Source organism: Ictalurus furcatus, chromosome 9 (assembly GCF_023375685.1).
Source record: "Ictalurus furcatus strain D&B chromosome 9, Billie_1.0, whole genome shotgun sequence".
Taxonomy (NCBI): domain Eukaryota; kingdom Metazoa; phylum Chordata; class Actinopteri; order Siluriformes; family Ictaluridae; genus Ictalurus; species Ictalurus furcatus.
This window is the reverse complement of record NC_071263.1, coordinates 11363778-11389619: the sequence shown is the minus strand read 5'-3', so window position 1 is coordinate 11389619 and position 25842 is coordinate 11363778. Positions and strand designations below refer to the sequence as shown.

Below are 25842 nucleotides of genomic sequence, written 5' to 3'. Positions count from 1 at the left end.
TAGTACTCTAAAAAAGAGGTTTTCCACTCATGCCGTCTTGGTTACATTTAGGATTACATGCACTACAAAGTTTCAATGTGTTAAATTTAGTGCTAATCTTTGGGTGCAGTGGGCTTAATTGAGTGTGTTGAAAATGATTTACAAAAATAATTGTGTGAATTATGACATGCGCAATGCCAGGGGATGAAGCAGTAAGTATATAAATGAGTATTTTGCGTGCACTTAATGTTTCTGGTGGTGAAAAGTTTGAACATCAAGTTTGGATAACAGAGACTCATGGAAGAGTAAAGTGAAGTTCAAGTTCAAAATATCATATGAATAAACATGTAGACATGAGTGTGCATTATGTTAATAAAGAAAGTGTGAAAACTTTAAGTTTCCACCTGAATATTATCGAACCAATTGTACTGACAGAGATGTTTAAGGTCTTTGCTCTTTGCTATGGCTCTGTAGCATTTACCATTCCACTGTTGTTTCATAATGTTGTCCATGAGAACTTTAAGAAGGGCCATCACCTTCACCATGATTGCTTCTTGTTGCATGAAATCTTCCCAAACAAACATTTGTAGGCACCTGACCGTAACACCCACATATGTTTTTCTGAACATCCAATTCCAGATTTAGTTCCCTTAAACTTTCTGTCTCAAGTTATTCCACTCCAATAATGGCAAACCATGGACCTCACTTTGTGCACAGAGGCATTGTTATGCTGGAGCAGGTTTGGGCCAATTAGATCTGGTATAAGGAAATTCTAGACAATTTTGTGCTTCCAACTTTACAGTATGGGTGTGATGGTCATACAGTATGGGTGTGATGGTCACACTTTTGGCCATATGGTGTATATTCTTTTTATGCATATGAATAGATACTTTTGGTTTATATGTATAAACACAATGTCAACGCATTATTTGTGCAAATTTTAAGTTGATATATGCACTGTATATTAAACAAAAAAAAAGTGTCTGAATATGTATTTCCCCGCACTGTAAACACTAAGACAGTTTGCATGCATTTAGTGGTGCTTGAAAGTTTGTGAACCCTTTAGAATTTTTCAGATTTTCACACAAAAATCCTCGAAGTAGATAAAGAGAACCCAATTAAACAAATGAGACAAACATATTATACTTGGTCATTTTTTATTGAGGAAAATGATCCAATATTACATATCTGTGACTGGCAAAAGTATGTGAACCTCTAGGATTAGCATTTAACTTGAGATGAAATTAGAGTCAGGTGTTTTCAATCAGTGGGATGACAGTCAGGTGTGAGTAAATGCCCTGTTTTATTTAAAGAACAGGGATCTATCAAAATCTGATCTTCAGAGCACATTTGTGGAAGTGTATCATAGCTTGAACAAAGGAGATTTCTGAGGACCTCAGAAAAACAGTTGTTGAGGCTCATCAGGCTGGAAAAGGGTACAAAACCATCTCTAAAGATTTTGAACTCCACCAATCCACAGTCAGACAGATTGTGTACAAATTGAGGAAATTCAAGAGCATTGTTACCCTCCCCAGGAGTGGTCGAACAACAAAGATCACTGTAAGAGCAAGATGTGTAATAGTCTGTGAGGTCATAAAGGAGCCAACGTAACATTTAAGCAACTAAAGGCCTCACTCACATTGGCTAATTTTAATGTTCATGAGTCCACCATCAGGAAAACACTGAACAACAATGGTGTGCATTGCAGGGTTGCAAGGAGAAAGTCACAAAGGTTTTGTGGATGGATGAGACAAAAATGGAATTTTTGGTTGAAATGAGAAGTGATATGTTTGGAGAAAGGAAAACACTGCATTCCAGCATAAGAACCTTATCTACGCTGTGAAACATGGTGTGATAGTGTCATGGTTTGGGCCTGTTTTGCTGCATCTGGGCTGGGATGGCTTGCCATCATTGATGGAACAATCAATTCTGAATTATATCAGCAAATTCTGAAGGAAAATTTCAGGACATCTACCCGTGAACTGAATCTCAAGAGAAAGTGGTGCATGTAGCAAGACAATGACCCTAAGCACACAAGCTGTTCTACCAAAAAATGGTTAAAGAAGAATAAAGTTAATGTTTTGGAATGGCCAAGTCAATGTCCTGACCTTAATCCAATAGAAATGTTGTGGAAGGACCTGAAGCAAGCAGTTCATGTGAGGAAACCCACCAACATCCCAGAATTGAAGCTGTTCTGTACTGAGGAATGGGCTAAAATTCCATCAAGCTGATGTGCAGGACTGATCAACAGTTACCAGAAATGTTTAGCTGCAGTTATTGCTGCACAAGGGAGTCACACCAGATACTGAAAGCAAAGGTTCACATATTTGCCACTCACAGATATGCAGAATTGGATAATTTTCCTCAATAAATAAATGAAAGTATAATATTTTTGTCTCATTTGTTTAATTGGGTTCCCTTTATCTACTATTAGAATGATTTTTTAAAGTCATAATTATGCAGAAATGTAGAAAATTCAAGCACAACAGTATATAAGGCCATGTAAAGAATAACTTTGTAAGACTTTGTAAAGAAAAGCATAAAATGGTGGATGTTTACAAACTGAAGGACAAGAAGTCCTGTAAAACCTGCTCAGAATAAAAATTGGACTAGAATGTGACAATATTGCAACAGGTCTCAAGAAAATGATGTATCCAATTGATTTTGCAACACAGGTGTACAGATATGTTCAGTACACCCATTGTATGGTGTATTATTTTAGTTGGATGCTAAACTGCCTGCGTTAAGGGAAGTGAATACATTGCATAACTTTTGGTATGCGATTTTCACACATTCCATGTAGTATCTTATTTACAATTTTCTACTGAAAAAAAAAGGCTTAAATCCAATTTGACATCAAGAATCAATCATGTCTTGTGGTTCTAGAAGAAATGCACTTCAAGCAAAGATAAATCGTTCAATGGCAGATTTAATTGTAGACATCCTTCAAGGCTGCTCAGTGTCAGCTGATATGTGTTCTCTTACTTTGCCATCCAAGGAAGTTCCAGCCACTTGTCCTGTTGCTATGGTGATTTTATCAGGATGGACAGCTAGGCTTCAGGAAGCAAGAGGGAGACCAAAAGGACAGTAGTTAACAGCGCTGAACAAGAATAAAAAGTACAGCTACAACAGTCATGATATGAAGCTTTTATATCTTCATTGGGCATTAATTTTTTTGAATTATCTATAAGCCAAGGTTTATCTTACAGAAGGTAAAGTATTGGTTGCCATATTAACTTTATCCCCTTTTGACAATCTGTAATAAACAAAATGCAAATCACTTTACACAGTTGTACGCAGTATACAATTATTAGTCCACAGTGATTTTTTTTTGTTACAAAAAAACTCTAAAAAGTACCCTGTTAGACGGCGCTGAGCAAAAATATAATCATTATCATTAGAAACCTAGTTTACTTAAATACTGCTACAAAGTGTACTTGTCCTGTGTTATCACACAAAAAAGAACAGGACACAGAGAATTGTTCAAGTCAAACAAATCCTAATGAAACATGGTGTCACTTAGTGTTACAGTACTAATCTGGACAATTTTGACAATAAACCGCTCAGCTGATTAAAAAAGGCATTGCTGATCTGCTCTTTAATGTGAAAATCATAGAGCAGTCAAAGTTTTCACATTTTCTTAAAAGGTTTGTGTTCAACAGTTTTTTGTTTTTGTTTTGTTTTTTAAATAATTGTTCATATTTTAGCCAAGCTTTAGGGTTTGGTCATTTTTCTGCATACTATTAATAGAACATATCCTGGAAGGGTAGAGTGAGCATTAATGATTGAGTTTTGCTCTTACCATTTGATGTCATCAGTATGCCCAGTGTAGTGTCTCTGCAGCTGCTCATCTACATTGTACAACACTACCACAGAGGCAATAAAATAAACCGTCTCTCCAGTGGGAAGCAGGTAGAGATTGGATCGACAGTCACGGCCCCGGTAGCCATAGCTAACTTTTGGTTAAGAACAAATCAAAACTCAGAGGTATGTGAAATTAGATGTTAGATGGTAATTTGGCTTTGCAGAGAAGTGATCAGTTTAAGAGACTGATATTTGCTCACATTCAGTTCACATTTAACAACTCATTTTTTTGGTTTCCAAAACAGCTATGCCACTGACGGATTACCCAATGTCAACATGTGAAGCTAAATCCACAAGGTAATCACAGAGTATTGAGAGACATCCCTCTAAAAGTGCGTAGTCCATTACGTTGTGAAGTGCCTGATGAATCATGAGTAGGAAGACAACAGACGTGCAGCAACTCTGACAGGCAGCAGCAAGGAAGATTAAATGCCAGCTGTAACACACACACTAAAAACTAGATTACTTGGTCTTCCATGTAGATATTGCAAGTAAGATCATCACAAAATAGTAAATCATGTTCAAAGAACATTGCTTCTCATCCTTTGATGTACAAGTAATCCCAGAACACAAGCTGATTTCCCCTTGAGGCTTATCATGACCTCCATGCTGAAACAGAGATGCATTATGCATAGATGTGTCAAGATTATAATATGCCTCCAAACTATTCTGCTGATTTGGAAATCAGAACAACTGCAGGCAGTGAAACACTTCTGTTGAAGATTACATACTTTGGTCAAAGTAACTGAAAATGTTTAATTTCACTGTCATACTACATACAGTACATTAGGACACAACATTTTGCTATTCATAAAAGCAGCCAAAGGAACGGAATATCCATTTCACAACAAATTATGCATAAGAATTCAAGTATTTTCTGTTTCTTGGTTTTAGATAAGAAGAACTAGTCCTAGCCATCTTTTCTAAGAGGAGTATTTAGCTGTATTTTTCTAGAATAGAATGAATATTTCCACTTGGCCAAGACACCAGTTCCCTTGGCTGCACTCAAAAGATAAATACTTCAGTAAATTCCCAATGAAAAATTCACATTATGTCAAAAGTATGTTAATATATAGTATATTTTAATGTAATAAAATTTGATGTAAAAAAAAAAAAAAACCACCACATTCTTCCTAGTTAACTTCCTATAAAATCCCATTTCTGCACCCACTATCTATGTGTCTCTTCCCAACTCCTAATCCTTCCTTATTTGTAAGTCGCTTTGGATAAAAGCATCTGCTAAATGAATAAATGTAAAAGTACCCAAGACTCTGTGCTGGCTGTCCAAAAGAAAGCAGAAGCTATGCAGAACTACAGCACAAGTTCTCAGACTTCACTCCTCAGTACAGTTCCACAATATGTCTTTATGTCATATATTTGAGGACGTTGCCTACAGTCACAAAGCTCAACATGTGTCAGTAGATTGAACCTATTTCTCATTTAGGCCTTGTGAACTTATTCATTCATTCATTCATTCAATTTAACGGCTCTATCTTGGTCAGGGTCACAGTGTATCCGGAGCCTCTCCCAGCAACACTGGGCGTTATGTAAGAATACACCTTGAAATGGGAAGCCAGTTCATCACAGGGAGTCATGCACACATACATTCATACACTCATTCACACCTAGGGCAATTTTGCGTAGTCGATCCATGTCCTGGCATGTTGTTGGGAGGTAGGAGGAAACCTGAGAAACGGTAAAAACACGCATGTCTGTTCGTGCATTTGGAACCTACCATCATGTAATATTAGTCTAGAGTGTCCAACTGAGTCTACTCATATGTACAAAAGAACAGTAACAGACAAGTAACAGGTGAGAACAAACAGACTAATAACCATTCGCTGTATATGTTCACATCACAGGCAGCAGTGATACAAAAGGATACACCCAGTCTAGCTTCAGTTTCTTAGGAGGCACATCAGCTTTTGCTTCTAGACAGTATGTATCCACCAGCTCTTTTGGCATGTACATGGTGATGGGTCTTCCTTTCAAATACATTTTGACATACCCTTCATCTAAAAAAAGCAACATATTTTCAGCACAACAAATGATCTAACATTGCGTGACCTTAGTAATATAAGGTTCTATCTCCCATTTGTTCTTAACTTAGACAGAACATTATAATACTAAGGTCATAACTGCATTGGGAGGCTGTATTTATGTAAAGATCTGGCTTAAGATTTCTATACGTTCGCGACATGTATAATTTGTCATAGAGCCATTGAAAATGTATTTGTTTTATTAACCAACGTAAATGTTTAAGTGAATGAAAAGGAATTGTTTAAAGAAAATGGGGAAAAAAGGGTTTTTTTCAATTCATTTTTATTATTTTTCTATTATGCATGGTCTATTATGTGTTTAATGGACAATGAATAAATAAAATGGGGAAAAGGTGCAGTTTCTTGGTTTGACTGCTTAATAGCTACAAATTAAAATAGTACAAATGTAAAGAAAGCAGATATGCAAGCAAAGCAGATGAGGGGAAACATACCTAGTAGTCCAAAAACAGACATAAACAAAACTGAGCAACATTTAACAGACAAAAGAATCGTGTCAAAACGGCAAGTGACATGCAGAAAGTCAGACAAAACAGCTCAACAGAAAACCACCAAAAACAAATGAAAAAAGCAAAGAATGAGAGAAGCTAAAAATAACAACAACAACAAAATCAGAGCCATTGTTTATAACCAGTGACCATTATTCCCATAATCAGTGCTATATCTGAGATCAGTGGCAGATTTGAAAGTACTGGCTAGGGGATTTGATGGCGCTCCTGTAACTTGGTGTGTCTAATGGAGAGTAAGTGGAATGAGAAGGACACTTCTTCATTGGGAGGGTAAACGGTAGAACCATTCTGCCCCTGGACTGAGTTGCCTTGCTGGATGAAATCTTGGCCTCTGGGGAAATGTGTGTAAAGGGCGCAGCTGGTTCGCAGGGCTCAGTGGACGTTGTCCTTATAGCTGGCTGGTGCAGGTAGATCTGCACGGTCACTAGGTGAAGTGATGGGATTGGGGAAATGGCAGAGAAGTTGGATGGAGTATAAAAATAAATATTTTTAATTCTATATCCTCTGACATGACCACATTCAACACAATAGGAATTCTACAAAATGAACTACTGGCTCACAAACCAGTGTGGGGAAAGGGGCATTTGGCAGCTAGGTATTTAATTTGAGAATCATTTTTCTTGTGAAGGGTAATGTAGGGCAAGCAGACACTAACATGGTGACTCATTCACAGACGTAGACAAAACTCTCACTGCATCTAAATCTGCTACTCACATGACAAGAAGATTGCCCAAGAATATTCAAAGGCATTTCATACGGTAAAAAAAGGGAAGGCCTCTAAAAGATTGATAGAACAATTAGAGGTGAGTAGAGTGAAAGCAGCTCTACTCTTATTGCCAGCAAGCCATTGAGTGAGCTGCTGGGTAACTGCAGGAGAATGTGGGCTCCTGTGGTGCATGTGAAAAATAGGCATTGAGGGCTGTGAGCAAACACACAGTGTGCCTCTAGCAGGTTAACAGGCAATCAACTACAGACTGACAACACTCTCGATGCATGTTAGGGAGAGTGCTCATTAGTCGATTGGGAAGGATTGCACTTTGGGGGTCTGTTACACACACATCCATCAGATCAACCCATGCCTTTACACCAAACATGGATCTGGTACATTCTGTGCCATTCTAAGCTAGGCCAGGCTGCTCTGAGAAAGTCTACTGAGGAGCATGTATAATAAAAAAAAGGACTGCCAAATTGCCCCACTGGATTAAAATCCAGCCTGTGGCCTCATTTACTATATCACGGTTTCTTAATCCTCGTCATAATGTAACCAAGCACTGCACTGTTTCCTGATTTTCTGGTTTCAACAAACCTTATCAAAATATGAAACCTTTCAAAGGTTTAATTTCATATGATTAAGCTGGGAAAAGACTAAACAGTGTAGTGTAAGGCTACTTCTTTAGAATCATTGGGAACCTCACCCCAGTATCTTTATTGTACATTCATGCACTATTAGAAAAAGGGTACAATACTGTACCTTTCCTTGTAGATGGCGTGGTACCCTTAAGAGTACATCTTTTGTGCCTTTAGTATGTATCTTTTACCTACAAAGGTGCATATAGTGCACCTTTAAAGCTTCACAGTCATTATGGTCCAATTATGAATCTTAAATTATTGGAAAGGCATATTACACTACGTCCATATTTCCAGGTGAATGATACATATCAAAGATACAAAAGACCATCCCAGCAATATTGGCAAGATACAGTATCGTACCCTTATTTCTGAGCATGTACTCAGAGCAGGAGTTTATAATGGATGTTTTCTAGCTTAAGGATGACACAATGCCCACAGAGCCATTTGGGTATATGAGGGTTGATGATCAGGACCTACCTTTGCAGTGTGTCACCCGTCGCATCCCTTAGTGAGTGTACACAGACAGAGACAGAGATTGTGTGAGAAGGTTTTTACAAAGGGAGAAAGAAAGAGATCCTGGCTCATGAGCACCTAGACTGTACTTAATTACTCTACAAGGCCCTTTGGGGAGGTATCTCTCTGGACCTGTGCTCTAGATAACAAATCGCTTATGTTAATGTGCTGTTTTGTTAATTCACTTAACATCTGGAGTGGTTGGTATGATGGCTTCAATTAATCAGGGATTAACCAACATGGTCAAACGTAACATGCATGCCATGTGCAGTCCCAGGTCCTAGATAGTGTAGTTTAGTATTATGTAAAGTAGACTGGATTTAAAAGAGTGGTAAGTGTATAGATTAAATCAAATTATTGTGATGCTCACATTTTATACCTTAGGTGCCTTATGTGGTTTTGTGTGCTGTCTTCTAATCTAAGGTAATGCAATAAAATAAACAGTAAACGATACACACTTGTACTGTGAATGACACATGTTGTATGTGTATTAGTTACATTACTGTTTGTAAAAAGCAGATAACCACTGACTTTCTTGAAGTATATTAAAGTGACTTAAAGTAAATTAATCTGCAAAGAACAAAAAAAAAATGTCAACAAAAGCATTGTAGCAAAACAAAGAGAAAGCATACTGTAGTAAAATGATGGGTGAAATGGGTTACTGATGATAGATGTGGTTGTTAGCTGATTGGATGAAATACATCATCCCCCAACACACACAGAACCCAACTGTCACTGAGGTTTTTATGAGCTGAGACCAGAGGAGGCAAGCCCATGCATTTAAAATGATATTTCCTTTAGACTTGTTTTCCTTGTCTTAAAACAGGATATGGATATACTGTAACTAAATATATTATTTGAAACGAACAAACATGATGTTTTCTTCTTTTTCTTTTAGTCCAGAGGTGTGCACTAAGACGATGGGATCCCATAGGGCTTACTTCCATGTGGTTGCAAGCGATTGGTCAGATATGAAGCTTGTGCAACAAACATAAGTCATATTCAGTCATTCATCCTTAGTAACTGCCTGGTTAGGGTCATGGTGGTTTAAATTAAGCTACTAGTTTGTTTATATTTATGGAAATACACCCAACTAAATCAGTTAGAAAATAGAACTGTCAGAACCAGAATTTACAGACCATGCTGGCATTTCTACCACTGTGTTTTTCAGAGATTTCCAGTCTTTCTGCGGGAATAGTGATAAGGTTCCTATTTAATAAAAATTCAAAATAAATAAATAAATAAATAAATAAACTCCAGTTTAAACAATCCCCACTTGGGGTTTAAATCAGAATAGATAGATAGATAGATGGATAGATGGATAGATGGATAGATGGATAGATAGATAGATATTGAAGCACTAAACAGGTGCAGATTCGGTAGTGCCATTGCATTGCACCCCTAGAAGAGATAATTCACTGCAGGTAAGCACCCATTAAAAATCACTTTTTCTAATTAGACAAGAAGGTCCAAAGTCATAAATTTAAGTCCTCATGTACCATGTATTACTTGCCACAGCCAGTAGTAGTCAAACAGCTGTATGGAGTTGTTCATGCAACTATGACTTCTCCAGTCTTGGCTCATAATTTTAAAACTTTACATGATAGTGAACAACACTGCAGCCTGTGTCACTTACCAGCACTGAACACAGGCTCCCTCTGTTTGCTGCAGGGTGTGAGAGAGAAAAAAAGCATGTAATCCAGATAAAGTGCATGCATCATGTCGTTAGAAAACCGTAAGACTTTCCTTCATCTTCGGAACACAGTTGAAGACATTTTAATAAAACATGGGAGATTTCTGTCCCTCCATGTACAGTCCAAGTAACCAAAACTTAAAATTTGCTGAAGTGATATGAATGCTTTGTGTGTGCAAAAAAAAAAGACAAATTATTACAATTAATGAATTAATTAATTATTCACAAAATATCTTCACTTTCGCATAGATCTCCGACGCACGTTCACAAGAGAACCACAACACACATGTGTTGGGTTGATGCGAGAGCGGGCAAAAAGAAAAAGTCAGGTCCTCCTCTATGTCAAAATCTGCAGACGTCTTTGTTACAAAGATTGTTCTGTGTGACTCAGTTTGTCTACAGCGGTCCTCTTCCTCTGCTGTAAACAGTGCAGCGTTTCCGGGTCCCACTTTATCGCGACAGTGAACATTTTTTTCTCTAATTTTTTTTGTCTGCTCTCACGTCAACATAACACGCATGCATAGTGGTTCTCACGTGAATGCACATCAGAGATCTATGTGGAAGTGAAGATATTTGGTGAATAAAGACTTAATTTGAGGTTTTTTGCGCACACAACGCATTTGTATCGCTTCATAAAATTGGGATTAAACCACTGGAGTGGATTACTTTTGGATTACTTTTACAATACTCTTATGAACTTTTTGGAGTTTGAAAGTTTTGGTTACTTGGACTGTAAACGGAGGGACAGAAATCTCCCAGGTTGCATTAAAATGTCTTCATTTGTGTTCTGAAGATGAACGATAGTCTTATGGGTTTGTAACGACATGAGGGTGAGTAACTGATGACAGAATTTTCATTTTTGGGTGAACTATCCCTTTAATATATTCAGAACTGGGGGCTTTACTATGTCTTTATTTTCAGTAGTTATGCTCCTTTTCTAAGTAACAGGCTTAGTGAATATACACCTGTTCTGATTGTTACTATGGACCAGTAATGAAAAAATTTCTACTGTGTTTAGTAAGGGTCAGCGGGTGCTGTACCTCTCACTGGCTTTCTTGCCACTTGAGTTGTTTCCAATTGAGGCGGTGCGATTGCGGTTGCTCTTGGCGTCTCCTCCACCCTCTTTCCTACTGCTAGGACCCACATGCTCTGACGAGCTTGTTCTTTTCACAGTGCTGAGAAAATATAAAGTATTTCGAATCATTAGTTCCATTTGAATCATTTATAGGCAATGGGATGTCAATGGGCAATGGGTGTAATGGGTAAAAGTAACATCTCAAATGGAAAGATCTCATTGGGAGAACTCAGCCAATCTCTAATTACACACATGAACCATATTCAAATTAGAATGCATGCAACATGTTTTCTAACCGATACGGGGTGAACAAATCATAAATTCATTAGCTAACACAACAGACAAGTCAAAGCTCCAACAAGCTGTTACCACCCAGAGGTGGATTATTTTCCTATAACAGTATGTCTCAAATTATTTTATTTCTCTTACACAATGGTGATTCGCAAATGCTTACAATTTTCAATTTATTAATGAACCTTAGATTCTGTTTAATAACTTAAAGTCCCTCTGAAAAGCCTTGAAACATGCAGCATTATTCGATTTGTTGACGTAATCTCCACTGAAACTGGAAGTCAGGGCTGGACATATAGAGTGGCTCCTCCCCTTTTTAAATAGCCAATAGTGTTTAGCTTACCTCACAGCCCAGGTTAAGCTGTACTTGACAGTTAGTACCATGGATCTGTATAATGTTGGGGGCAGGACACTTCCGATTCTAGGGAGCATTTGATTGGACAGAAAATCTGATGAGAAGCTGAAGTGCAGAATGATGTCATCAAAATTGTTTATCCGTATTGGTGGTAGAGAGAGACTGTATATTTATAAGGCAAATATCTTCTAAATGTCTTTTAAGGCTAACATATTCATGCTAAAATCCACAATACTTCAATTCTGATTTCATGGGGACTTTCATGGGCAAATCTGCCAAATAATGGTGTCTTCCAAATCCCATAAATCGAACAATTATCACATTGGAAAAATTACACAAAAAACATATTTTGTAGTTCTTAAAAGCACAGTGCTGTTCTGTGAGGAATTATTTTTAACATATCAGGCTGCATTTTAGTCAGGAACTGGCCATGTGCATGAGCATAAACATTTTCTCAGAGAAGAGGAAATCGTGCTGGGGAGATAACGCAGGACACATCCTCCACTGACAGTCTGTTATACCAAATAACCAGTCTTCACAATTACTGAAAACAAACACAAGACTCATGCTGGATCTAGCTGGACAGGCCAGCATATTTTTATTTGCTTTCCCATGACACGCTCGTCACCGGGTTTGTAATGGCTTAGGGTGGGCAGAGAGGCCTGGACAGAGAATGGCTGCCCTTTCAAAACACCCAAACAAAGAAAACGTCTCTATCAGCAGCTTATTGGTTGCCAAGCCTAATCCAGGCTGCATAGGCAAAGCTCTTTCAGGTCAGTCACTGGCTGGTGATGTTATCCTCTGTGAAGGGAGCTGCTGGATGCTTAAGCTTGAAGAGGTGCTTTTGTTAAGAATGAAACTTCAGGGACTAAATTGGAGCACACACAGTTAATCAAGAGACTACACAGCTTTCAGTCATCAAAGAAATTGTGGGTTGAAGTGGGAGCTTTAAGAGAGTCTGATGATGATGGAAACTATGGAGCTTTGTGATGGGGCCAAAGAATGTCACCAAATCCATGTGAGAAAGATGTTTGTAGAGGCAAACTCAATTTGTACATATGAAAGCCTGGATCCAAATATCCAAACCGTAAAATAAAGTAGTGTATAGCACTCATGGAAAGGAAATGACAGAGAACACATATTCTCACCTATAGGACGGTCTGAGTGGAAACTTGAATGGGCTGGACAGACTGGACACACTGTGCACAAAGCATGCAACATAGGAACAGAAAAGAATCTAAGAGTAAGATATACAGGGGCAAGACAGATGGTTTGAAGATGTTTGAAAGAAATGAGTGAAGGAGATGAAGTAGAAGGAAAGTTTTATTAGGTAAGGATTATAGTATCCGGCTCTTAATGTATCGTGTTGCGTTCTTGAGCATCAGTGAATGTTTGCACCTTTTGTAATAGTTGTGTTCGAGTCCCTCAGTTGTCCTCAGTGTGAAAAGATGGATCTCTACATCATAGAGCTGCTGTTGGAAATGGGTCAAATATGCAGAAGATGCTGGAAAAGCAAAGAATGTGCAGGACCTGGAGGATTTTCGTGAAGAACAGTTTAACTGCTCAGGACAAACAAGGGACTCATGAACAACTATCACAAAACATAAACACAGTCGCTGATCATCCAGGTAACAACACACAGTATTAAGAATGGAGCGTATGTAAACTTTTGATCTGTTTCATTTGTGTAAATTAAGTTATTATTATTGAGTCTTGTGGACTATATGTAAACATCTGTTATGTGAAACAGCTGATTCAGGGCAGAACTTAATAAAAAACAAAATGCAATTTTTATGATCCCGCTTATTTTATTTATTTATTTATTTATTTAAATTATTATCATTTTGCAGATTCTGCAAGGGATAAACTTGTGACCTCAACTGTACACAAAAAATGTTCAAAACAGATAACATTCATATGCAGGTCTTTTTTCACATTTACAGTGCATCCGGAAAGTATTCGCAGCGCTTCACTTTTTCCACATTTTGTTATGTTACAGCCTTATTCCAAAATGGATTAAATTCATTATTTTCCTCAAAATTCTACAAACAATACCCCATAATGACAACATGAAAGAAGTTTGTTTGAAATCGTTGGAATAAGGCTGTAACATAACAAAATGTGGAAAAAGTGAAGCGCTGTGAATACTTTCTGGATGCACTGTATATAAATATAGTTTATTTATATATTGTGTATATATATATATATACACACACACACACATACACACAAACATATTATATATAAATATATGTTAATATGCACATTCATTCATTCATTCTTACACTCAACTTCTCTATTGACCTTGGCCTTTTACACAGTCATACATCTATCCTTAAATTATAATTAAGCTCCAAGCCAGACAACATCTGAAGTGCATATTTATTGTGTGTGTGTGACAGGAAGAAGATGGATCACCTTTACTCATTGTTATTCTTCACAGTTATTCTTTCACACAGAGCATCAGTGTGCACTGAGACTGACATCACCACAATGGCTGTAGCGGCTGTTACCCTGCTACTCATGAGAAATATCAGGTTTAATCACTGTGGATGTGTGTGTCAGTGAGAGATTATATTATCAGGCTCCTGTGACATGTTGGCATTTCTGATATGGGTACGATGCGTGCAGGAGACGCAGAGATAGACGGTAGTAGGACAATTTTATTGTTTATAGTGACAACTAGTCCCTTGATGATCTGACTGTGAAGAGCACTCAATCTCTGATAACAGGGGTTTTAAAGGGAAATTCCACTGATTTTTCAAAACTTCCACATGATTCGACAATTACACAGAGGGTTTTTACATTAAAATGGTTCTTTCTGGGAAGTTTACCATTTGATTTCTTTGCAGTATGTGATATGAGCCAGGTCTATAAGGCAAAGATAGCAGTTTTGGTTGTTACCACACTACTGCTAAAGCTAGAGTCTCTTTGGGTAATGAGTGCATAAGGCTCCACTTTAGACTAAATATAAATACAGTACAACATATCAACTGAAAATGAAAGATATTATTACTGCTTCCACTATATGTGTTGACTGGCTCCTGCTATAGACTACTGTAACGCCACAAAAATCTATCAGTGGTTGTACTAGTACTAGCTCGTACAAAAATTTGTTGTAAAACCCTATTAGAAAACTTATCAACACAGAACTTACAGTCTCTAAGGCATTAAACAATGTTTTTAAAACCAGTACATATAACCTTCTATGAAGTTGTTTCTATGTACATACTGTAGGTATATGTCATTCATTCATTCCCTTACAGAACTGTCACATAAACTTGACATGAAATTTACACGTGTGGCTTCACATTTTATGTTTCACACTTTTTTATATGTAATGCTTGTGATGTTTTCATGTTAATTTTTCCACACAATTACACATGATGAGATACTTTTTGCATGTTCATTTTTATTCGAAATTGACTTCTTTTTTTTAAGTTGCCTCTTTTTTAAGTGCCTTGCCCAAGTTTACACGGAGTGGTGAGAAAAACAAGAAACATTGAGTGAGTGACAGTTCTGTGGGTGGAAACGCCTCGCTCATAAGAGTGGTCAGAGGAAAATGGCAAAATTGGTTTGAGCTGCCAAGAAGGATATAGTAGCTCAAAACAATCACTCTTTACAGCCGCAGTGAGCAGAAAAGCATTTCAGTATGCACAACACATCAAACCTTGAGGTGGATGGATTGCACAGCAGAAGACCACATTGGGTGTCACTCCTGTCAGCCAAGAACAGGAATCTGAGGCTATCATGGGCACAGACTCACCCAAACTGGACAGTTGGAGATTAAAAAAAAAAAAAAAATCACCAGGTTATTTTCCAGTCTCCAACTGTCCAGTCTGTGCCCATGATAGCCTCAGATTCTTATTCCAGAGATCACACATTTTCTTCAATCTGATGTTTGACGTAAACATCAACTGAAGCTCTTGATGTGTATCTGCATGATTTTTTTTTTTTTTTTTTACAGTGCACTGCTGCCACATGATTGGTTAATTAAATAACTGCATGAATGTGCAGGTGTACAGGTGTTCCTAATAAAGTGGACAGTGCATTTATATTTCACACAATGTTACATGGGTTAACTTGATATCATACAGTGTGTTCAGTTTCAGGTAAAATGCACATGTTTACACATGTACACATGTTTTTCAAGTGATCGCATCTTTAATCGCATAATCAAATGTAAAAACAGTGCTTTATACTGGTCAGGGTTCTGGTGTATCCATCAACACTGGGCATGAGCTGGCAAAACATCCTACATGGAATGCTGGTCCATTATGTATACATAGGTATATTTAGCAAATATTTGACAAAATCCCCCTGAGAGCAAGCTGTGAGGCACTATTTTTTTTGTTACTGCATTATGTACAATGACATGACAGGTGGTTGAAGAAAGGGTGTAGGGTTGTAGGGATTGAGCAAGTTGGTAAGTTCCTCCCACACTGTTTCTTCTTTTCTTTCCCATTAAAATGTTAACAGCTGTCTGAATACCGAGTCCATCGTTTGTTACCTATATTTCCAAGATTGCTGTCCTAACCCAAAGACCTCAGTTAGCTAAAAATCGTGTTATAGCTCCTGAAAACCTAAATATTATCTCTGGCGTCCAACCTACTAACATTTTGTTTGCTTGATACATTTTTACTAATTACAGTTTGAACAATGTTTATGAGCCATAAGAAAAAGAGAGGTAGCTATTTTATTTTTTTTAATAAAATCTGAAATCCTTCATTCTCGGTCTAAATGAAGGTCATAGTCTCTCACCTTTTGGTCGCTGGTGTGTTGTTGTCTTTCTTGGAGCCTGAGGGTGAGAGCAGAGTGGCGATTTTCTTTGGTAGGACATTGCCATTGTGGACTGTGGGCTTCAATGGCAGTGTTGCAATCATTGGCCTGGCTGTGAAACAAAAGGACAGAAAATAGGTAAGATGTTAGATTTTCCCACAGCCCACAAAGCAGAGATGAAAAAAGCTGTCCAGTAATCAATATTAAAATGTATAATAAATGAACATATGACCTGCACAGTGTGACACAGTGGCATTACAGCTTAATCTATGCACGTTGAATACAAATGGGACATTAATAAGGGCAACGTATTCTTCAGAACTATGGGTCCGGTTAATTATTACCAGGATTATTTATTTATAATTTATTATGAACCATGCCATGTGTGCAGTTCAGATGTCCTGGATTGAGTACAGTATACCTTTGTTCCAGTTTAGTTTCGTTAGAGTACACCTACAGTGTAGCTGCTGACAGCAGAGCTCGAGAGAGAGGAATCTTTATTTATATTACCCTGTGTACCAGCCCTATTAAAAATTCATCTCTGCAGATTTGCAGAAGCTTTTTCATGTTTCTCGCTTGGCTGCTGGGCGTATAAGCAGCATATTTGGAAGAAACACTACAGAAAGAGATGAAAGAGATACCAAGAGAAAGAGACAGGAAGGAAAATAGAAAGAGAAGAATCAGAAAGGCCTCAGACAAATCTGTCAAACTGAAGGTATGCAGACACGACTGACTTCATGAACACTTCGCACAGGCACAAAGGGACCAGAAGAAATGTAGGTGCTTCAATCAGCAATGACTAAAACAGAAATGTGTCTGTCAGTACATGATGGGGAAGTTGTTTCTGCTCAGACTGAAAGTTGGCAGTGCCAGATCTTATAGTATGTCTAGTTAAAAAGTGTCTGACATCAAAAGTGTGCCGGTTTGATTTAGATCACAAGGTACCCCAATTAACTTCTACCCCTCTGCTGTGGAGAAGGCGAGTGGTATTAGTAATACAAGGTCAGCATATCATTAGCAAGCCAAGCTGCTGCATGATGACAAATCGCTTTCTAGATTTTATATCTGGGATCCTACATTATACATGCTCAGGATTATTCCACACAACAAATGATAGAGTGTATCAATAATATTTCTCAAAAATTTTAAAATTACTTTCAGCCACCAAACCTCCATTTTCGGTGGACATGCACACCGCTGTTCTCTGCAGTGTTTAGTTCCAGTGATGTGAAAGCTGTGTGTTCTGTTTAATAAATAACACAACCTGCCTACATGCTTGATTTGGCACCACTGCTCCCTGCAGTGGGAGATTTACTCATCCCTGATTCACTTCAAAGTGAAAGAGGAGAGTGAAAGCTAAAGGTAACAGTGTGGAAGGGCTTTGGGCTACTGTTTAGAAAATTGGATTTTGATAAAAAAAAAAAAAAATTCTTCTGCCATACTGTAGATATCTAAAGTACTGTGCAAAAGTTTTAGCCACCCTATTTTTTAGTACAAGCTTTGTTATACATTGTCGAGTCAGTACAAAAGACATTTTAGATTCCCAAACATCAGTTTTCAAGCACAAAATTAAATGTTACAGAAAAATGTAAAGAAAGCAGCATATTACGTAAGAGACCACTTTCTAGACAAAAAAACAAAATGAATGCTGCTGGGTTTTGCTGCAAAAATAAGAAGTCACCAGAAGAACTGTGGCTGGTTCTGCAAAATGCTCAATAAAACTTACAGATATTTTCCTTATAAAACTGCACACATTGTACAGGAGATGACTAATTTTATTTTTATTTTTTTGTCACACCAAATATTGACTTTGTTTCATTTGCTACTGTTTATTGCTCTTTACAGTATTTATTTATTTATTTATTTTAAATGTAGAAACATTTAATTTCATTATTTTGAAGGCATCTTTGCTCTACAGTATTTCTTTGCATGTGCCTAAATGTCTAGGCTATCATCCTGCAAAGACTGCATTGGTTAAGGTGCCAGTTTAACATTTACACAGTGGTAATAGAACTGACTGGATATTAATCAGCTATTGTTACTAATATTACTATTATTATTATTATTATTATTATTATTTAGCACCAGTGTTAGATTGAGTGAAGAGATTATGATGAGGCTCATGTTTAAATGCTGAGAGTAACATTTTTCACTTTTAGGTCCAAAATGCTAGAATGGTACTTGTGGTTTTAGATGCATTCAGTAGAGAAACATACTTCAGTTCAGGAAAACTTACATCGTATCATTGAAAATGTCAAAACTTTTACCACGTGGAGGGTTTTCAGAGACCGCCACACATTTATCAAGGAGTATATATATATATTTTATATATATATATATATATATATATATATATATATATATATATATATATATATATATATAAAAACGAAAATCTGACACACTGCGTGTTTTAAACCTGAAAACATGATACAGTCATGCTTCTGTGTGAGAGTTTATGTAACAGTGTGTGTGTTACCTTTGGTTGGTCCCTTCCTGCTCAGAAAGGCCTGTTGTTCCTCTGAGATGTTGAGTCTCCTCACCACGTCGGCTAGAGCTGATTTAAGCAGCTGAATCTCATCCTCCTGCATCTGAACACGCTGCTCCAAAGATGCAAGTCGGTCCGACACCTCCATGCTGCTTGTCGCTGAGGCACTGTCATCTACAACACACACACACATACACAAACGCACGCAAATCAACAAATACAGTAATAAACCATTTATAAGCAAGTAATATGTTGTTTATTAATTAAAGATGTACAACTAATAAATGACCAATTAAAGAAGAATTATTGTATAAAGTAAAAAATATATTTTGATATATTTTATATGGTAATATTGATATATTTTTATATATTTTCATATTGTATTAATATTAATGTATCAGTAATGTAGAAGTTTCCTTATTTAGTTTTATTTTTAATCAATTATTTTGAACTTATTACACCAGCAGACCTCAACACTAGTCCTAGAGCCCAACTGATACCGTTACAGTTGATATGATGTCACTGTTTCTAGATGATACAGTTTCTAGCTTTTTCTGTTCCCAACACTTCTCAATATGTAATTATATTTATAATTGAGGACCCCTTTTAAATATTTGCTTTCAAATTTCTTAATGTATGCATTTATTGAGGTTTATTCATATTTTACAAAGATTTAGAAGAAATTGTTTATTAGCAAACTATGCAGTATTTGCTTCTAAATAGTTTATTACATAAATATATTTCATGTATATGGGAGACATACAAATATCTGGGTGTACAGCTGTACAGCAGACTGGACTGGACATGTAACCCTGAGACAGTCTACTGGAAATGACAGTGCAGACTCTACTTCTTAAGGAAACTCAGGTTTTTTAATGTATGCAACACAATGTTACACATGTTCTATCAGTCAGTTGTGTCCAGCACCATCTTGTATGCAGCAGTGCACTGCTGGATGGGGAGCGTCGGTGCACAGCCATTTTCAGATCTCTCCAGAGATGTTCAATCGGGTTCAAGTCTGGCTCTGGCTGGGCCACTCAAGGACATTCACAGAGTTGTCCTGTAGCCGCTCCTTTGTTATCTTGGCTGTGTGCTTAGGGTCATTGTCTTGTTGGAAGATGAACCTTCACCCTAGTCTGAGGCCCAGAGCACTCTGGAGTAGGTTTTCATCAAGGATGTCTCTGTACATTGCTGCATTCATCTTTCCCTCCATCCTGACTAGTCTCCCAGTTCCTGCTGCTGAAAAACATCCCCACAACATGATGCTGCCACCACCATGCTTCGCTGTAGGGATGGTATTGGACAGGTGATGAGTGGTGCATGGTTTCCTCCAGACATGACGCTTGACATTCAGGCCAAAGAGTTCAATCTTTGTTCAAACTTTGGTCTGAGAGTCCTTCAGGTGCCTTTTGGCAAACTCCAGACGGGCTGTCATGTGCCTTTTACTGAGAAGTGGCTTCGGTCTGGCCAATCTACCATACAGGCCTGATTGGTGGAGTGCTGCAGAGATGGTTGTTCTTCTGGAAGGTTCTTCTCTCTCCACAGAGATATGCTGGAGCTCTGTCAGAGTGACCATCAGGTTTTTGGTCACCTCCCTGACTAAGGCCCTTCTCCCCTGATCGCTCAGTTTGGCCGGGCGGCCAGCTCTAGGAAGAGTCCTGGTGGTTCCAAACTTCTTCCATTTACGGATGATGGAGGCCACTGCGCTCATTGGGACCTTCAATGCTGCAGAAATGTTTCTGTACCCTTCCCCAGATCTGTGCCTCGACTCAATCCTGTCTCGGAGGTCTACAGACAATTCCTCGGACTTCATGGCTTGGTTTGTGCTCTGAAATGCATTGTTAACTGTGGGACCTTATATAGACATGTGTGTGCCTTTCCAAATCATGTCCAATCAACTGAATTTACCACAGGTGGACTCCAATCAAGTTGTAGAAACATCTCAAGGATGATCAGTAGAAACAGGATGCACCTGAGCTCAATTTTGAGTGCCACGGCAAAGGCTGTGAATACTTATGTACATGTACTTTTTTTGTTTTTTATTTTTAATAAATTTGCAAAGATTTTAAACAAACTTCTTTCATGTTGTCATTATGGGGTATTGTTTGTAGAATTTTGAGGAAAATACTAATTATTTAATCCATTTTGGAATAAGGCTGTAACATCACAAAATGTGGAAAAAGTGAAGTGCTGTGAATACTTTCCGGATGCACTGTAAATGTGAAAAAAGACCTGCATGTGAATGTTATTTGTTTTGAACATTTTTTGTATACAGTTGAGGTCACAAGTTTATCTCTTGCAGAATCGGCAAAATGATAATAAGTTAATTAATTAATTAAATAAATAAAATAAGCGGGATCATAAAAATTGCATTTTGTTTTTTATTAAGTTCTGCCCTGAATCAGCTGTTTCACATAACAGATGTTTACATATAGTCCACAAGACTCAATAATAATAACTTAATTTACACAAATGAAACAGATCAAAAGTTTACATACGCTCCATTCTTAATACTGTGTGTCGTTATTTTCTGACACTGCCAGACACTGCCTCAGAATTTCATCTGAGGAAAAATTTGTCGGGGAACGCGTCAAACTAGCGATCAAAGACTACAGATTTTGGCCTGGGATTATAGGAATCTTTTAGGATTCTCAAAATTTGTCTAAGACGACCAAACCGTGGCCAAAACCATATGGTGTGAACCTGGCTTAACACTATCTGCAACAAATGTTACATGAACTTCACCCCTTTGACATTTAGGTTTTTAGGTTTTACACATTTTTCAGGACATCACATTTAGTGCATGTGTTTTCATTTCCGCATGTCATTTTTTCATATGATTCATTTAGTTTTACATTCCTTTTTCACATATGAGGCATATGATTGTATTTTTTCCACACATGATATCTCATGTGATCTATTTTTATGTTAATTTTTCCACATGTGAATTTCTCACATAAGTAATCCTTTTTTCAGGTGTGATCACATACTGTTCACATGATGTCACATATTTACTTGAATTGAGTTTACTACATGTTAATTTTCAGGGCATGATGCTAAAATGTACCTTCGCATGGTTTTACATGTGATCACATATTACTCACATCATCATATATTATAACTTATGATCACATGTGCAATATATGTGATTTTCCATAAAATAAACGGCCATGAGAGAAATATTTTCTTTGTTTAGTAGATCATTCTGATGAAAACCATGTGCTGACCAGCAAACAGCAAAGAGACCCAGCTGGAGATGGTTTGAGATGCCTCCCCCTCACGCCACACAAATTTTTGGTTGTCATATTACTGTATACTCTCTGTATCTCTCTCTCTCTCTCTCTCTCTCTCTCTCTCTCTCTCTCTCTCACACACACACACACACACAAAAGCAAATAAAAATCATGAAACATTGATAAACACCACCTCTCTTTAAGACAATAATGTCTTCATTAATTATGCAAAAGGAGGAAGCAGCTGCTAAGGTAATAAGGTAGTACAAATAATAGTTTTGAACAATGGCATGTTATAAAGGTTGATTAATGATGATGGTGCAAGGACTGAGTTTATAAAACTGGATGAAGATAAATTTATGGTTGTCCTAATGAAGCAAAAATATTTAATAACTATTTTGCACAGTTAATTATATGTACAGTATTTGTTTAATGTGGGTTCAGCTGTTGAAACCCCTACATGGATCTATACACATGCACTATAAGCATCTGTTTTTAAAAAATGTAACATAGAAAATATTGTTAAAGGTTGGAAAGAAAATATACCTGATTGTCAGACTGTGTATGGCAAAATCTAAAAATATCAACTGAAAACTGATTAATGTATCATAATACCAGTATAATACCAGAAGTAAAATAATTTTGCTCTACATTTTAATAATATGTACACATATGTACCATTTATAAAAGTTATTTTAAAAGAAGACATTAATTAATATCCTGTCATATAATAATACATCAACAACAACAACAACAACAATAATAATAATAATAATAATAATAATAATAATAATAATAGATTAAAAATGTATAATGTATGATAAATTCGATCATAAATCATAAAATCAGTACATATATGGTTTAAAAAAAACACTGCTAGCAAAATCCCATTTCATTAACTAAGTTAAATATATTTCACAAATAAAAACAGTGGATAGTGATTAAGTTTCCTATCCCAATTCATCTGCATATTTATAAGCCTGCCTCACACACACACACACACACACACACACACACACATACACACACACACACACACACAAATCCCATTTAATGGCCTCCAGCCACTTCACTTAAAAATTCAGCTGCCGTCGCTACATTAACAATTACATTGATTACTGTGCACTAACGAATAATGATTAATTCCATACAAGCGATGTACTTCACCCAGTTAGATACGGTAACACAACATTTTCTACAAAAGTGTCTATAATATTAAGTCAAAACATCTACTATACATTGTTTTGTATATTGGCCACATTATCTTGATAAAAGACAGAAAACTGACCATCTTTACGGTTCACTTGTGGTGACGAACAATTTGCCTTCATGCCTTTATTAAAATGCCCCATTATCATGATTGAAGAGAATGTGCAGGCTGTTCTCAGAAGGATAACATAGAGTGATATTATAATGATATGATAAAAGTGAAGCAGTCAGTGGAACTGCCTGTCCAGAACAGTTTTGTTTTTGATTTTTTTGCACAATGGTATTTAGTTAATTTGTTAAATTCAGTGGATTTCTAATTAAGCTAAAAGAAAAGTAGGGAATATCTATAAAAGAAAAGAAAAACAACAACAGATATTAGTAATGATGTTTCATAAAAATATCGTGATGGGTATGTGAACATCCAGCACTACGACATTGTGTATCGAACCTTAACCTAAACAATTGTTATGTTGTGTACAAGACAAATATTTATGAAAGATAGGGACATTGCTAAAGTGTTCAGTTATGTTTTTAATGATTTCATTCTAAGACAAGGAGCCCAGGTATGCTTTGAATGCTAATGCATGTCACTGTGAGTAACGGCAAACAAAGTGACGAATTACATACAATTTTCTTAACAGAAAAGATTAAATGCAATATAAAATGGCTCCAGTTTTCGCTGCACTCTTATTCCAGAGTATGTGTTTGATGATGTGTTTTTGTTTAACTTGGGTTTCCATGGAAAAGGCTGAATATATCTGCTTTAACTAGTCACTGCTCCACTCTGCTAGGGCACTTTCTCTGAAAGCACTCCACAATTGCACTTCAATTTTATGCTAAAAGAAAAGGGATGCACAATTAAACACACATTTAATCATATCCTTCATAAAACACAAATGCCTTCCATAAAATGATCTCAACCATTAATGATAGCCAGAATTAATTAGGAAACCTATTTGACCACATTAAAAAAGCATTTACGGGTAAAATAAGGAGAAATCCAGCATGATTGCTTGCTTTAATAATAATTTTTTTTTAAAGGGGTGTTGGGGGGTTGGGGCAATTTTACAGAACACAGCCAGATTGGCAAACATCTATATCCTGTGGAAACACACTGCATTTGCTCTGTTTCTCTTTGTATCACTTTCATTGCCTCTTGATTTATATTAAGATACATACACTGCAGAACAGCTGATGTTTTTCAGTTTCAGTTCAGACAAGTCAGGGTACGAACTGTAACTGATCCACAGTGTATGAATATTTTGCATTCATTTTAAACCAGCCAAGGAAATTAGTTCACTGAATGCACAGACTCACTGCTCTTCATCTCTGTCTTGACTTTATAACATGCACTGTGCATGTGATTACCACTGATTGCTATTATATCCAGTGTCTTTGTGCAGACAGTTGAAAGAAAGGGGTGCACAAACATGTTGGTGGATTATCAAAGCAAAATGTATCACTTTAAAGTCTCCCTCATAGTGCTCTGAACTCATTAATAATACATCTTTAGTCTCTGTTCGCAGAGACCGGCTGTCCTCCCTGACTCAATCCCGACACTCTGAGCTCCCGATGCAAAATCACTCAACAGCAGCCTGATGAGGAGATTTGAAAGGATTAGAACAGCAAGTGTCTTGATAATTCTAGGCCTTAAAGCTTTTTCTGCTCTTATGAGGTAAAATCCAGACGTTACTGGGCCAAAAGGATTTTAGATGTGTGGTGCGATCCTGTCCTTGCTTGGCAACCAATTAGACAGACAAACAGAGAGACAGACAGAAACTAGAGGTGTAACAATAAACAAAGTTCTAAACTGATATGATACAGTGGTGTCCCAATACACTACATTTTCGTTACAGCAAAAATAAACATTGTTTGAATATGTCCCTTGGGTTTAAATTTTCAATTGATTAAAATGTTCAACATTATAAAAGTACAATGACTGAAACTTAATAATGACTGTTCACATGATCCCTTCAGACTCTTGGCAGTATATAATGAATAATAAATCTGTGCATTACTATAGTATGTAACAAAAGGAAACATAGCTTAGCCTTCACTAGTGTGACTCACAAGGCGTCTAAAGCATGGAGCTTTACTAAATTCAGATGTTAGTCAGTTGTGCTGTCAGAGTCATGCATCTCTCTGTAGCCCTAGATGTGTGTCTGTGTGGGTGTGTGTGTCTGTGTGGGTGTGTGTGTGTCTGTGTGGGTGTGTGTGTTTCTCCATGTTTTCATTTAGTTTTAAAGACAGACACAGAAGGGTGATATCAGACATGTTTGTGGTATTAACACCAGTGTACTGTACTCATATTTGGCAGATTCAGCACTCTGTAGTGTTTCGGTCCACAACTCACTGACTGCCAGCATCGTAAATTTAACAGAACCCTGTAGTGTTCCCATATACCAGACCTTACAGATTTGGGATAATCTTTCAGTTCCTGCTTGCTG

General features: G+C 37.1%; 1 protein-coding gene across 6 annotated transcripts in view; it reads right to left on the bottom strand.

Moving 5' to 3' along the window:
• eml1 (EMAP like 1) overlaps nucleotides 1-25842 on the bottom strand; it is a 59638-nt gene that overhangs the window by 12113 nt on the left and 21683 nt on the right. For 3 of the 6 annotated variants that reach the window (XM_053633774.1, XM_053633775.1, XM_053633777.1), the window contains exons 2-9: nucleotides 18945-19127; nucleotides 16448-16577; nucleotides 11006-11140; nucleotides 9909-9937; nucleotides 8237-8263; nucleotides 5729-5858; nucleotides 3782-3931; nucleotides 2965-3034 (exon numbers count right to left, since the gene is read on the bottom strand). In XM_053633774.1, coding sequence (XP_053489749.1) covers nucleotides 2965-3034; nucleotides 3782-3931; nucleotides 5729-5858; nucleotides 8237-8263; nucleotides 9909-9937; nucleotides 11006-11140; nucleotides 16448-16577; nucleotides 18945-19127 — 854 coding nt within the window. Of the gene's footprint in view, nucleotides 1-2964; nucleotides 3035-3186; nucleotides 3236-3781; nucleotides 3932-5728; nucleotides 5859-8236; nucleotides 8264-9908; nucleotides 9938-11005; nucleotides 11141-16447; nucleotides 16578-18944; nucleotides 19128-25842 lie in introns of those variants that run through there. The other 3 variants (XM_053633776.1, XM_053633778.1, XM_053633779.1) reach the window with 2 other exon arrangements.